Source organism: Nannobrachium achirus (genome assembly GCF_963921795.1).
Source record: "Nannobrachium achirus genome assembly, chromosome: 10".
NCBI lineage: Eukaryota > Metazoa > Chordata > Actinopteri > Myctophiformes > Myctophidae > Nannobrachium > Nannobrachium achirus.
Window position 1 is genome coordinate 22,878,112 of NC_137819.1, and position 16,222 is coordinate 22,894,333.

The following is a 16,222-nucleotide window of genomic DNA, read 5'->3' on the forward strand; positions in this document are numbered from 1 at the left end:
GAAGATCCGTGTTAAAATAAATGATTAGAACATAATATAGGGGTAATACTGGTATAACTGTGTTTGTTTCTGTCTAATGAAAACATATTATTTCTAATTACAAACACATTATTTCTTATTATGGCTTTATTCTGTCTTATTTCTGTACTGTAAATGAGGGTGGGACCAACACGTTAACCACAATGGTCAAAGACATCAAAAAGTTACATGATATATATAATATATATATATATATATATATATATATATATATATATATATATATATATATATATATATATATATACATATATAATAACACCACCAAAGAATGACCACTACTGGTTTAAAAACAGATTGCATAGTAATAAGCAATGGCTTTGATTTCAGTGGGTGGGGCATGCGTGCAAGTGGCTAAATACTGTATGTACTTTTAGATAAGCTGGCGATTTCTTTATTACTATTTACAGTAACACTACTAGCCCCTATAAGTCACATCTGCCCATGAAAGATTGTGGCATGGTAGCTTTGATGAGCTCTGTCAAGTTGAAGTTGAAGTGAATGACCCTTGTTTTAGACTCTGATGTAGAAGATGCACCAGACTCAAGAAGTAAAAGATACAGTTCCTGGTGCCATAAGGTGATTCAGATCTTAAATTGTTGAAGTTGCAGCACAGGGGCAGAAGCTGTTAAATTCTGTTTAACATTTTAGCACAGACAAATTAGCACGTACCAATCGGGGTCGCCAACCCCCGATACCATATCCTGGACAATTCAAAAAATAGTATCGTCTTTGGTCTATAATAAAAAATTCAAACCTCGGTTCGAAGTGGAGCGGTGAATCTGAGTAGCTATACCCTGTGTGTGTGTGTGTGTGTGTGTGTGTGTGTGTGTGTGTGTGTGTGTGCGTGTGCGTGTGTGTGTGTGTTGCGTGCGCGTGTGAGTGAGTGGTGAGTGTGCCTGGCCTGCACAAAACAGCGCCCCTCCTTTAACTAGTGTGTTGTGTGTGGCCACTCAAGGTATTGCCAGGCTACAGACGGACGGACGGACACGGCCAGCCAGCCAGCCACCCACATACCCACGGACATACCTGTTTATTGGGAGCGCTTTCACCGCTCCAAAAATGTACAGCATACAAAACCTTATATAATCCGACCAGGCCTCTAGTCTAACAGCATACAAAAACAATATTGCCATGCGTGCCTATCAACACTGATTTGCACAGGTGCCCTTTCAGAAATTAGTTTGCACCGCTCACTTCACACGGGTGTGATCTTTTTAATATCAGGTCAATCTCACATGTTAAAGGTCAGGTCAAGGTTAAATTTGACCTCTGGGAGAACAACAAATGGAAAAAACTTGATGAATATTCATGGTTCACGCAATGAAGTGTGAATGGAAACTGTCATTATCATGTCACAAGAATTGGTATTCATAATAATAATAGCATTATATAATATAAGATGGCAATATGCATCTTTTGCAACTACAACTGTATTATCCCACTCATAATCAGGATCAGAAAGTCCACCCACCATATCCTCCTGGCCCTCACCCTCCTGATTTGCACAAACAAAATTATCTTAACAACATCTTGGTCTACCTCATCCTTACACGTAACCTCCTTACTGACATCACTCCTCATCTGTAGCTTAAACATATCATCAGTAACCATCTTCACCAGAGCAATAACTGTACATGAGTGATGCCCTTCTTACGCTGTCCCCTAAATTGATATTGGACCATGTCATGTAGCTCTGGCGGTGCCGGATCACCATATAGCAATTGACAGGAACAGGGATACTCTCCTGGATCTCCCATCCAAATTATCAAACGACTTGTCAGGTGGAGCTTGGTGGTCTGCCACTTCCCACAACATCACTTGTAAATGTGCCCACACGCAGTGCAACAGGTTGGTCGGTGTTGGAGGAAGGGTCATTAACTTGTGGCACCCACCACCACCCAGCACATGAGGGTAGCCTGGGAAGTTCCCTACCAGCAAAGTGTTGTGCTCTGATCTTGCCTTTGCCATAGGCCTATGTATAAGACTGTCCCATCCCAATGCTCCATTTGTACCTTACACTGTAGGTCCACATGATACACCCCAATACACCAACCAAGGACCTGATTCGCTCAAACAAAATACTGGTCTACCTCATCCTTACAAGTAACCTCCTTACTGACATGACTCCTCATCTGTAGCTTAAAAATATCATCAGTAACCATCTTCACCAGAGCAGTTACAGTACATGAGTGATGCCCTTCTTACTCTGTGCCCTAAATTGATATTGGACCATGTCATGTAGCTCTGGCGGTGCCGGATCACCTTTAGCAATTGACAGGATCTCCCATCCAAAGTTTTAGCTGTGTTACTTGTCAAAGGGACCAGGCAACTACTGGCGATAACAGGCAATGAAACATGAAAAAGACAGTGAGAACCACTGTCTATGGTGATCAATTTGCCATATTAGAGATATCACCAGGCATCCCTTTCCCTGATTGGCCGAGCCAACCCAACAGATTGGCTTATGGGCCGAGCTTCACACAACAGTTGTGCCGCTGCACCCATATAGGTGGTAGCGCAGCATTGGTACTGCATTCCTTTACAAAGCAAGACTTCCTAAGTAGTGTTTCACATGTAAGATGTTCCACTGGGTGCTCCATTTAAAAGGACCATGGAAGTTCCGTCATGCTGCTGTGGCAGTGGGGCACAAGGTGTACTCCTTCGGAGGGTACTTTGAACTGCGTCACATCGAAGTGCACGTCTTCAACACAGTGTCTTTGAGCTGGGTGAAGCTTCCCCCGCTCACCACCGGAGGAGGAGAATGTCCCGTCGAGGTCCCCTCCATGCGTAGAGACCACACTGCCGTGCTCATTGACGACGTCATTTATATCTGGGGGGGAGGCTATTCTTACAGAGGGGAGTACTGCAACGTGCTTTACGCATTCGACGTCAACACCCACGGGTGGTACACGCCGAAGATTTCCGGGACCGTTCCGGTGGCCAGGTGCAACCACTCGGCCTGCGTCTCGAGGAAGGTCATGTATGTCTACGGAGGATACACGCACAAGACCGGATACACAAACGACGTCTACAAGTTGGACACTGCCACAATGGTCTGGTCTTTGATCAACAGCAGAGGTACGACGGCACCTACCTCATCATGTCACTCTGCCACCATCATCGGGACAAAGATGTTTGTATTTGGGGGCCAATGCCACCTCAACAACAACATAAGAGTGTTTGACCTAGAGACCAACTGCTGGCTGAGCACGCCTTCTGCACAGCTTCTTCCGGAAGGACGCCGGGGCCATTCAGCCTTTGCCTACAATGGAGAGCTGTACATATTTGGTGGCGACAACTTGAACCGGTCTTTCAACGACGTGTGGCGGTTCAACCCAGAGACCTTCTCCTGGAAGAAGATTGAGCCCAAGGGGAAAGGACCGTGTTTTATTAGGACGAGGATGTGCTGTTGCATGGTGGGAGATCATATCATTCTCTTTGGAGGACACGGATACACAATAGATGATGACCTGTACATCTTAGACTTGAGTCCTAGTCTCAAGACATTATGCAAGCTGGCAGTTATTCAGTACAGCATGGAGCAATCTGGACTTCCACACGACATCAGGTGGGAACTGGCAGCCATGACTACAAACAGCAACAGTAGCATAGCCCAAAAAACAAATGTTTTAGTACATACAGAACGTACATTTTAGTACATACAGAACGGCAGAGAACAAGTTCCAGGTAATAGAACAGAAGACAGGGAAAGACAAGGACATCCCTGCCACATAACCTCCCTACATTCAGATGTGAAAGAAAGAAAAGCACAGCACAGGAATATCCTCTGTGATATCGGCCAGTTGATTAGTTTGTTTGCAGACCTTTATTAATCCTGCAGGGAGAATCCAGCTTCAGCTTCATCCAGCTGATGGATGAAGCTGAAGCTGAGATGGTCATGATGATCTTTCAAGAGGGAGCTTTTAGGGGTTAATGTGTCTTTCTCAGGGACACTTTGACATGTTGACATGGAATGCAAACCGGTGACCTACTTACCATACAGCTTATGATGCTGCATAGTTTTGGGGTGGCACTAAGCTTACGCCACCCCACTATGCCAGGATAGAGAACTACTGCCAACTGCACCAGGGCAGACATACATGTCTGAATAGGAGACCTAAAACCACTTCAATTCCAATTGGTCTTAACTAAATTTGTTCCCCGGCTGGCCTGCAACCCAGGGTTACGTATCTTGTGAGTGGCAGCCTCCATGTGTTTGTATCCGCGCTTAATTTTTACCAGCTTAAAAAGCTGCTCTACAGATCATCAGCCACCTAGCCATGTATGCCCGAATTCTCCTTATTTTTTACAATATGGCTAATATGGCTAATGTATATATTTTTAGATTTCGTGTTACTTTCTTGGTGATGTCACCACCTCGGCAAGGCTAGTCCACAAGGCACAAGCTGAAAAGGACTGTATCATTTCTTGTTCTGTATTAAACTGTAAACTATATATTCTTGTATTTATTTTTTGTATAGTTGTTAAATGCCCTGTTGTTTGTCCAGTTGTTTGAGTGTTGAATGTTCAATGGACCACAATGGAAGCAAGGCTTTAGCTTTTTTGTGTTTTTATCCCCTTTGATGGTTTTAGAAGTGTGGTACTGTCTAAAATGTCAATAAAATTATTCAATTTAATTTAAGATCTCTAAGAATAGAAACACCCAGTTGATCTCCGTCAAGATTTAACATATAAAAACAAACAGATTCATTGTTGTGCATTGTTGTGTTAGAGGATTGTAGGAATACGATGTTTATAAAGGAGATCTTGGAGTGGGAGAGGAAATTGGCTGCAAAGGTGGAGACCCTTGTGGATTCTTTGTTTATTATTCATTTATTTGTTTGTTGATCTACATCAACACATTGTGAGCTTGTAGATTGGCTATTTGAACCATTTTAAAATGTTTTTCAAAATATAATAAAAATGGACAAAATGTTTAGGAATAAGGGGAAAGGGACAGGACAAGATATGGATGCCCTCTATCTTTTCACAAACAAATGCTTTTGTTTTAACCCAAAATGATCACACTATCTTTAAAGTTTTTACGTCATACAATGGGAAAACCCTTGAAAAAATACAGGGTGACTACCGACAACAAGTGTGACCTGATTAAAATAACAAGGCGCACCTCGACAGAGTGCTAACTTTCCCACCCACATACATACAGACAGCACCGAACAGCATTGATCGCAACACTTGCGCGCTCTGCTGGTGCACAGGTAGGCTATATGTACCGGTATATGGCCACGAGTGCACCAGTAAAGTTGGCACCTCGACAGATGGGGGGGGGAGTGGTACTGAGTTACTAGGGCCCACGGTTGAGGGGCCTTAATTATTTTATATTTATCTATTGAAAAATAGCAGATAAGCTCACTGCAAGCTTATAGATCTGCTATTTTTGAAAAGCCGTGAAAATGTGTCAAAATCTTTGAATATAATATTTCTTTAAGCGAACATTTGTAACTCAGATTTGGATTCTGGGGGGTCCCTGCAGAGATGGGGGTCCGTGGCCAAATACATATAATTTTGGGGGTCCTTCACATGAAAAGGTTTTAGCACCACTGACATAGAAACAGTTTTTTCAAAAAAAACCTTAGAAGGATTTGAAATATTCCCAAAAAATTACACATTTTCACAATTTTTCAAAAATAGCTCTACAAGCTTGCAGTGCGGCACCCGGTGCACAGTGAATAAATAATCCGAAATCCCATTCAAATGATAATAAATAAATAACTCTCACAGTATCCTAAATGTGTTTTGGATGTAGGCCTACTGTACACTTGTACTAGCATCTCACTTACACTGTGAGATGTGCTGTTCATACACAGCACTTTCATAATAGTTTTGTTGTTGTTAATCTTCAAACCATATTTATTAATCAATTATTTTCTAAATATTTGTTAGAAATTTATGTTTGATAGAAATAAAAGGGGTGTGTGAAGTATTCTTTGAAACTTCTGACCTTCATTATTTACTCTACAGCTAACACATACTGTAAGTTCACATGACACTGTTGCTAATTGAACTGTTTAACCAAATTAAACCCTATATCCTATACTTAGTTGACACACATAATAGTTACATTTTCTTCTCACTTTAAGGATGTCATATTACACCACCTCAGGGTATCAACCGCCGTCCAGTTCTTTAAGTACATGACCCTTCATTGAGCGGTGGTAAACCGCTCCATATAGTGGCTGTGCATGTGTCTGTAGCCACTTTTTCCTCAGCGTTTTGCCATAGCAATGTGTGTGTGTGTGTAGCCTGTATTACATCACCAATTACATCCTAGACCTATATCTTAGTCTGAAGACGTTATGCAAGCACGACCACCGCTCACTTCACATTGGGTGTGATTTATTTTATTTTATTTTTCATTCTCCTTTAGCGCTTTACATCTTAATATGGACGCTGCGACGCAATCCTACTGTAGGTCAGTGGTTCTCAACCAGTGGTCCTTGAGGGGGTTCCAGGTGGTCCCCAGCTAAAATGATGGGGAGTTGGTAAACAAATGGATGCTTAAAGATCTTTAACTCTTGAGAGTGTAAAATGGACCCATTCATTTGTACACTCTCAGAGTTCAGACCCGCAGGGGTCCATTTGGAGCGCTGCTGGTCCCCGGACCGGATCTTGAGAACCTGTGCTTTATCACATCCCTTCCCCCCATTGAAATGTGCCTTCACATACACACACACACACACACACACACACACACACACACACACACACACACACCCCTGCAACAATTGTCATCCCGTGCCACAGACCGACAGAACGAGGGAGGAAGGTATGGCATGCCTCCTGGTGGAGATTTGTCCTCTGCAGAGCACACCTTCCTGCTGTGGTTAAATGGTGGTTATGGCAGGGACACTTAATTCCAACACACGAGTGTGGCTGTGTGGCACGTGTCATGGAACATGCACTCCACTTTTATCCACAACCAGTTAGGAAATACACTTTGGTACCACACACCCAAGTGGCGTGCCATGCACGCACACACACGTGTGCACACGCACACACAAACACGCACACGTCCACACACGGCCATCAATTAACCATCAGTCAGCAGCAATCTGACCGGCCCGCCGTCCAAGCAAGTGAGTGTGGGGGGGGGGGGAGGGGGGGGGGGGGTGTCTCTGACAGCTGAGAACAGCTACTTTCCCATGCCGTCAGGGGTCACGGGGTCATGGTGCAGCTAGTGCCACAGTTGTCACCCCCCACCCCCCCCCCCCCCCACACACCCCCTCACACACACACACATAAGACATTTGTGTATAGTTGACCACACAGGGCTGGAATAGGAGAGGCCTGCAAGGGGCCGCGTGTGTGCCGGGCTGGTGTGTGTGTGTGTGTGTGTGTGTGTGTGTGTGTGTGTGTGTGTGTGTGTGTGTGTGTGCGTGTGCGTGTGCGTGTGCGTGTGCGTATGTTAGGGTGGAGGGGCATCCGGAAGTGTGCACACAATGAACCTTTGCAACCCAACCTTAGCTTTGTTACGGTATAAGGACTGTTTGTTTACGCGTAATGACCTTTTGCGTGTGCATGTGCATGTGTGTGTGTGCGTGTGTGTGTGTGTGTGTGTGTGTGTGTGTGTGTGTGTGTGTGTGTGTGCGTGTGTGCGTGTGTGTGTGTGTGTGTGACTGTGTGTGTGTACGTGCATGCGTTTGTGCATGTGTGTACACGTGTGCATGTAGTAATCTATGCCTTCCCACCTGCACTGTGGCCATTAATCTTTGAAGAATTACACAGTGAAATCCTGAGTGTTCATATAGCTCTTGAGAATGCAAAACAGTACCTTTTTTTCTCTCAAAAGTCAAATGAACACCACAGCTTTTTACCGTGCTCGGCACTGGAAACACGCATGGCTTCCTCCTTTTCTTTGACATCAAAACTACGAGCGACCGCTGGTTTATTTTCCTTAGCGGCACCCCTCCGGTGAGCCCCTGCATGCTAAAAACAACCTCCCTAGACAGATTTCAGAAAGCACATGTCTCGGTCCCCGGCGTGGCCTTTGTTCAACTGTGTTCAGGTCCTGCAGAGGAGCTCGGTGAGGGAAGGGTCATCGGGGATACGTCGGCACAGGTGCAGCTGTGGTGACTTTGTGATTTGTCTTTTTTCTCGGCAATCCATTCTCACCCCGAGGCATCATATTTGTGCCACTTGGTCGAGGTACCTTTCAGCATCCGATGCTGACAGCCTTACACCCTTTCACATATTGTCGTTATCGGGTGGAAACCTTGTATCTCCAACACCTTGCTGTTTCGTTATTATTTCAAAAACGATTTAAAATAGTGAAAATAGCCGATCTGCAAGCACACAACTCCTCGCATGTGCTTATAAATCTGCTATTTTCACTACTTTTGTGCAACACTTTTGTATGATGAAGTAGGGCTTTAATTTACCGATACACATTTGAAACTTGGAGATACGAGGACGAACGGTTCTCGAGATACACAGATTACATACATACATACATACACATTCACAGAGATTGTTGGATGTCAGAATGCCCATATAGATCTCTGTATCTGTCTGTCTGTGTCCCTTTTATGCCCGTATATGGAGATCTTTGTGATTCTGTGTCCATATTATGTCCATATATGGCGGTAAGGTGAGCCCACCACTTACTTCCTCTCAATACTATTCATTGTGAAACATTGACACTGACATTGTCTTATTCTCCTCCCATAGGCAACCATGGAGCACTAATTGCTTTTACCCACAAGCATACAGAGAGGTGTACAGAGAGGCCTGAAGAGGAAGGACCTGTGTTGTGTTTCCCCCCGAGCCTATGCTAAGCCCTACCTTTATACCCACCTGGCTGGCCCTAACCTAAAGACTCATGGCCCGGTCCAGGAAGAGACGCCCAAAAGCTGAAAGAAGAGCTAACCTTATTTCTCTAACATTATATTATTCTCTCTTTACCATTTTGCTTTCTTTACTTGATAAATATCGAAAACAACGACAAAAGCGCTTACCTCTCTTTGCCCCTGCAAGATCCTCTGCCTGTGTCACTTTCTAAATAAATGCGCCAGTTGGCTCTGCTTTACACTGTGTTGTGTCTTGGCTGGGAACTGTACACCACAATACATCCATACACACTCACAGAGGGTGGCTGTAGCTCAGGAGGTATGCAAGTTGGCCAATGATCAATGGGTCGGCGGTTCAAGGTTCAGGTTGGTGCCTTGCATGGTTTCCACCGCCACCAGTGTATGAATCATAGGTGCCGGAGCCGGGTCTTTTTGGACCGGACTGCCACCCCACTTTTCAGGCTATCGACCCATTTCTTCTGTCTTTTGGTCAGTTTTTTCCCCCCAAACGGCGCTAAAGTCCCAATGTCCCCATTGTCTTGTTCTAACTTTCACTATACAGTAGCTTGAATTTCCCTTACTTTATTCACATTAATTTATTTTCTCGAAAATAGGCCTACATTGAGCGCAGCAGAGCCCTAGCTCATTCATAATGCCTAGATTACAGAAGGCATAACAGGCCTACAACATTGTAGGGCATAATTCATATTGAAATAAGAACAGCAGGATAAAACGAGTTATACATTGTGAAAAAGTTGAATTAAATTCTTTATCCAGAGCTACTTATACAATTGTCATCTAACAACACATTGTGCTAGTGTGTTATACTCTATACTAAAGTCCGAGGTGTACGTTTGGTTACGGTTATGACGTCACCACCTGGCCACGCCCACACCACCGTCCCCTGACTATTTTATCCCTGCCGGCGCCGCTGGTATGAATGTGTGTGTGAATGGATGAATGATGCACCATTTACAGAGATGTTTTGTTGACTCATGTGGCGTACGTGATGTCAGAGCCTTTTATGTAGTGATGTCACAATGAGTCAGCACTTGCGCCGGTTCCTCCGGAACAGCCTGATGTCAAGAATCAGCTCCGCATACGGAGAGTCCGAACCTTTAGCGCCGGTTCCGGAAAACCACGTATCGGGTTGGGTCGAGACCGGGCACTGCACTCCGCGCCGCGTCAGGGAACGCGCGTGCCGAATCTGAAGCCGGTGGGACGAACGGTTCTCGTGATACGCGGATTACATACACACACTCACACACACGCACGCACGCACGCACGCACGCACACACACACACACACACACACACACACACACACACAGACACGCACGCACAGAGACTTCTCGCATTTATTGTAAGATTAAGGGTACCTGTGCTTATTACAAACGCCCATGTGGGATTCATCATTATAGCACACCTAATAGTCTGAGCATTTCGGGCAAAAATCGTGCACTTTACGATAAAAGCATGACATTTGGCTATAGGGACAATGCAGATTTGTCTTGGGAAACTTGTGGGAGCCAATCAAAGTTGGAGTCTCATAGACTTCACTATACAGTAAAATATTACAAGAAATAAACATGCTTTAAATAGCATGTGAGGGGTCAAACTTTGTTTTTTTCAGGATTCTGAATCCAATGCAAGTATTTGTTTTGCACGAAAAACTTTCCTTTCCGAAAAACGGCCCCCACAACACTGTGAAAAGAGATGACTCATCACTAAACCATAGTTTTATGGGGGCCGTTTTTAGCCCAAGGAATGTTTTTTATGCAAAACAAATGCTTGCATTGGATTCAGAATCACAAAACATCTCTAGTTTGACCCCTCATATGCTACTTACAGCATGTTTATTTTTTGTATTATTTTAGTGTAAAGTCTGAGACCCCAACTTTGATTGGCTCCCACAAGTTTCCCAAGACAAATCTCTGATGTACCTAGGTATAGCCAAAAATGTTCCCTATGAAATGTTCTAACTGTGTGCCAAATTTCATGCTTTTATCGTAAAGTGCACGATTCCATCAAAATACTGCCCGAAACGCCCGGATTAGTAAGAGCAATATGGGAACCCATTGTCAAATGAAAAACAGTGCCCTCTCTGTTTTGTTCCATCAGCGAATCTGTCTTGAGAAATGAGTATAAGAGTAGATTTGTTCGGTGCATCTGGATTTTCCTTTTTTCCCCTCTTAACAGACAAATATGAGAAAATATAAAAAAAGATTTGAGAGAATATTGCTGGCATGAGGCCCATGTTTCACTTTACAAATTCATATTATTCTGAAGATTTCCTAGCAAGCAGTATTTATTATCATGAGTCTGATTTTTGTAAAACGAATTATTTGTAAAAAAAAACAAAAAAAAAACATGCAAATCAACATCATGTGATCAACATGGATCTGTCAGATTTTCCATAATCCATCCTGATTGGCTAAGATTGGATTGCAAAGTTTGCAGGATTGCTCTGTTTTGAACAAAATGCCTCAAATCATGAACACTGTGCGTGATTTTGGTGAAATGGTGCACACACATTCCCACTAGGCCGAGGAAGGAATGCCACTTAAATATTTTCAAATCAGCCTCATCGTGGCACAATAACGGTCCGATTCGTGTCTAGCAAAAACCTTTGCCCTGTATTTTTCACTTCTGCCATTTATAGCGCCACCAGAAGGCAGACTTATATAACATTTTTTTTTATATTACTACTTCAGATTTTGTCCAAAGATCACGCAAATAGTTACCGAGTAACTCTATAGTCATGTGATCAAGATAGATCTGTCCAATTCCATCATGATTGGCTAACATTGGCTTCCAAAATGTGCAGGTTTGATCCGTTTTGAACAAAATGCCTCAAATCATATATGAGATGAGATGAGAGATGAGATGAGATATACTTTATTATATAAGGTAAGCAGCGTGCGATTTCTGTGAATTTGCACGTACATTCCCACTGGGTCACCCTTTTCACATTGGCCTATTACAGCACCACCAGGAGGCCACAATAATCTACTTGACTTGGTGGAAATTAATTAATAGACAGGAATAATTATTGTCAAGTTTATTAAATATTTACAACGTCCAATTTACAATTCCATAAACAAGATGCAGTCTAATGGATAGCAGGATGAAGACAAAACTCCTGGCCATCATGAACAATCCCTCTCACACCCTACATGGCACTGTGACGGCATGAAAGAAGAAGGAGTGCTATAACAGATCTTTTCTGCCTACATATATTTCAAGATTATCACTTACCCTACCTTTAATGAGATTATGGGATTATAACAAATTGGACTTTTGCAAATTCTTCTCATTTTAACTAATTCATATTTAACATCACAGAGCAGATCTAAACTGTTTCATCAATGAAGTCAAGAGAAAAATTCTTCTTCTCACAAATCCAGTGTTTGGGATCTGCACATGACCAATTATACCATCCGCGCATTCCACTTGCACCACAGTTTCCTTTCGAGTGAACATGCAATCTTTCGTACCAGTACCTGCAGAAAAAAACAACATAATGTATTTTAACCACATCCACTCAGTCACTCACATACAGTAACTTTGATAGAATTAAAATAGAAAAATGTCTGTCTCACGGTGTTGTCGGTGGTGTTCCATCCACCCACGTCCAATTTCCATCCGTCCATTTCAGACCAATCCAAAACCAGCCAACCCAATTACCCGCCAATCCTTTGATGAATTTCTGATAATTTGTCAAATGATTATACCATAAATATTACAGAACTATAAAATGTATACTGTACAGTATGTGAATGATGGTTCACCTGGACATACGCACGCACTCACTCACACATACACATGTGCGTGTGCACATGCACGCACGCACGCACGCACGCACGCACACACACACACACACACACACACACACACACACACACACACACACACACACACACACACACTAACCTGTTCTTCTTTACTGTTAATGATCACCAGATCTCTCCCTGTGTCGGACCGACATTGGTTTCTACTTTCGTCCCAAGTTTTCATTTCAGTAGATAGGTAATAACAGCTGTCTTCAAACGTCTTCCATCCACTGGGACACGGGTTAGTAGTAGCAATCAAAAGACCTAGGTAGTAAAATGGTTTTAGAATAATAGTCTAAAACTCCATCGAATGAAGTTTTGTGGCTTTAGGTCAAACAGGGCGAGTTATAAAAGTTATTGCTTTTCAATCTCAATTTAGTCGTTATGCCAATTATTTCCTCCCCACACACATTTGTGTCTTGTTACTGCTGTTGTATCCTACTGACTCAACTAGTGAGGAGCCCCCACCGGGAGGACATAGATCCTTTGTCCTACGCACCCGTTTCGGATGTATCATGCCATATAATGGTCGATTATATTATACAAAATATTTTGGGGGCCCCTCTGGGGGTCTCGACCCACAGGTTGAGAACCACTGTTTTAGAGGGCAATTATAATGTATTAAGTCCTATTTGGCGTATTAACCTTTTAAGACAATGCAAAAACAAACACAAATTTGAATACAAAACAGCGCTGCTAGGATCCTGATGAGGGTGCGTAAATATGAACACATCACACCCATCCCATGGCCGATTATCAAGTATTATCAGTTCATTGTAATGGGCCAGAAGAGTCATGCTCTGCCCGGCTGCCGACTCAGTAGGCTGTCTGCCGACTCAGTAGGCTGTCATCAGCCCATTCATAAGTAATGCAATTGCACCTTCTTGTGGTCAAAGGAAAAAAAAGAAAAAAAGGGAAATGAGTAGGATTTGAACCCAATACCTTGTGTTTCCCAGCCAACCGACGCTCCTGCTCACGCCACATGATCCACGACAGAGGTAAGCCATCTCAGGCGACAATGAGCCCCGCGAGGCCCCGCCGAGTGAGCAGTAGCGTGCAGTGAGAAGTAGCGAGCAGTGAGAAGTTGCCGGGCCGAGCGGTGCGAACGTCGCCTGAGCCGACTCAGCAGCGTTACCGAGTTATGTGCTGTTATGGACAGAATAGTAAATCTTCATCCCTCAGTATCCAAGAAAACACAAAAAAGGGGGTTTGGCCAGCCGCTGGTTAGAGGAAGGTGGCTACTATCACTATGGTCCTGGCACATGCGCACTAAGGGCTGTATTTTGATTGTCTTAAGTACCAGCTCTTATGCCTTAACTTAAAGGCCTGTCCATACTGTCTCCGACCACCAAACTTTTCATCGGAGAGTTCCGACTTTCCGAAATGAAGTTTTCCGACACTCTAATTCGGGGTAATGCTTTTCGACAATGCCAGATGCAGCGTGGTGGATTCGAACACACAACCTCCACGCTGGCCACCACTGCGCCACCCGAGCGCCCAAAGTTAGCATTTTCAACTGATTGCTATAGCGCCATCCTTTGGCCAATGGTTGAGAGTGGGGCACCATTAAAACATTGCCGCCATAAGTAGCCTAACCAAAGCCATAAACCTCTCACTCCAGTCTGGCCACGTTCCCCCTGCTTTAAAGACTGCCATTATTACACCCTTGCTCTCAAAAAAAACACATTAGACCCAGACAACCTCGCAAACTACAGGCCCATTTCAAATCTCCCCTTCATCTCCAAGGTTCTGGAAAAAGTGGTGGCAGCTCAACTTCAGGACCATCTTCACATTAACAGCATTGCTGAGAAGTTTCAGTCTGGTTTCCGCACTGCTCATAGCACGGAGACAGCCCTCATAAGGGTCACAAATGACCTCCCGATGGCAGCTGTTTATGGCTCCCCTTCACTCTTCATCCTGCTTGATCTGACAGCCGCATTTGACACGGTCCACCATGACATCCTCCTCAACCGCCTTCATTCTATCGGACTATCTGACTCTGCCTTAAACTGGTTTACATCCTACCTCTCCAAAATAACTGAGTGTGTTTCCTTGGGAAGGAAAACATTTCAGACAATCTCTGTCACCTGTGGTGTCCCCCAAGGATCCATACTTGGCCCCACCCTCTTCACCCTCTATATGCTCCCCCTCGGACACATCATCAACCAGCATGGCATCTCCTTCCACTGCTATGCTGACGAAACCCAACTATATCTCAAAATCAACATCATCATCTCCCTGGGGGCAGACCAACCGGCACCAGCCGGCACCATCTCCATCGTCCACTCTGACAACCTGCCTGGAGGAGATCAAGGCATGGATGAACCTCAATGTCCTGCAACTCAACAGCTCAAAAACTGAAGCCATCCTAATTGGAACCCCCTGAATGAGTCATGTGGTAGTTTAGAGACATGTAATACTCACAGTACATAATCACACCCAGCAGCATCATCCCCAGACATACGGCAACAAGGATGACAGTCCTTCTCACTGTATTAGAGTGCTGTCCTGAAACACAAAGTACAGCTAAGTCTGCAGTAACTGAGAGAGACAAAACAAGATTAACTAGCTAAATCTGCTGCAAGAAAAGCGATATTGTCCTACTATATGAAAGACAATGCCTTGTTTTTGTGCAACAACCTCTTTTCCACTCTGAAACTAAGAAATCACCTTGACAATGATTCACAACTTTGTCGACTCACCCTGAGTGTGTCTTCCTGCTGTGTTGTCCCTCAAGTCCAAGGCATGGCTTCTGACATTGTCCAGGCTCTCATAGATGTGCTCCTCCTCCTCTCCCATCTGCCATAACTGTCCACTGTCCACAGTGTCACCTCTCTGTCTTCGTTCTCGGTCCTTCTGTCTTACCTTGTCTGACATGGCATTGATATAAGACAAGGCAAGTATTATTAGGCAAGGTACGTTTATATATATTATAAATAGTTTCATTGCATGCCAGGCCCGATAGTCCTGAGATTATTTCAATGTCTTTCCCTGCCAGGCCCGATAGTCCCGAGAATTTCCCGTTTTTGAAAAAAAAAAAATCAAAAAAAATTTTTGACCCCAAAAAATGTAGTAGGCATGATAGAAATCGTGAAATTGCATGTTTAACCCCCATAGCAACCCCATCTATCAAACATGGCAGCCATCTTTGTTTACATTTTAGGAAAACATAATGGCTTCTATCTCATGAATGCCTGAACGGATTTCCATTCTGATTTTTTTGTTTGAAAGCTGTGAGAAATGTGGACACACGTGGTGCATTATCTAGGCATGGGTGTGCATGATCCGTGCACTATGAATTACATGGAAGTCTATGGAGACCAGGGGCATATGAGAGTACGAAGGTATTGTTAAATGGCAGGGTAAGCATCAAAACAATATTTAAATGCTTTTTCAGCACATGCATTGCATATTATTCCATAGGGCTGGACCACAAATTACATCATCAACCTGTGATGGGAGTTGTCCCTATTCAGTGAAAGATTAACTATTTCTAAAATAAATTAAATGTTTAAGTTGTTAGTTATTTTTACATTTTAGA

At 43.6% G+C, this 16,222-nt stretch overlaps 1 protein-coding gene across 1 annotated transcript; it reads left to right on the forward strand.

The window, feature by feature from the left end:
- Window positions 1-2,621: 2,621 nt before the first annotated feature.
- On the forward strand, window positions 2,622-15,042 carry LOC308292908 (kelch domain-containing protein 3-like; the record flags this gene model as incomplete). Its single annotated transcript, XM_080735332.1, has 4 exons — window positions 2,622-3,645; window positions 8,069-8,086; window positions 13,638-13,679; window positions 14,786-15,042. The coding sequence occupies 4 exons, from the start codon at window positions 2,622-2,624 to the stop codon at window positions 15,040-15,042; spliced, it is 1,341 nt and encodes a 446-aa protein (XP_080591458.1).
- Between the last annotated feature and the right edge of the window lie 1,180 nt (window positions 15,043-16,222).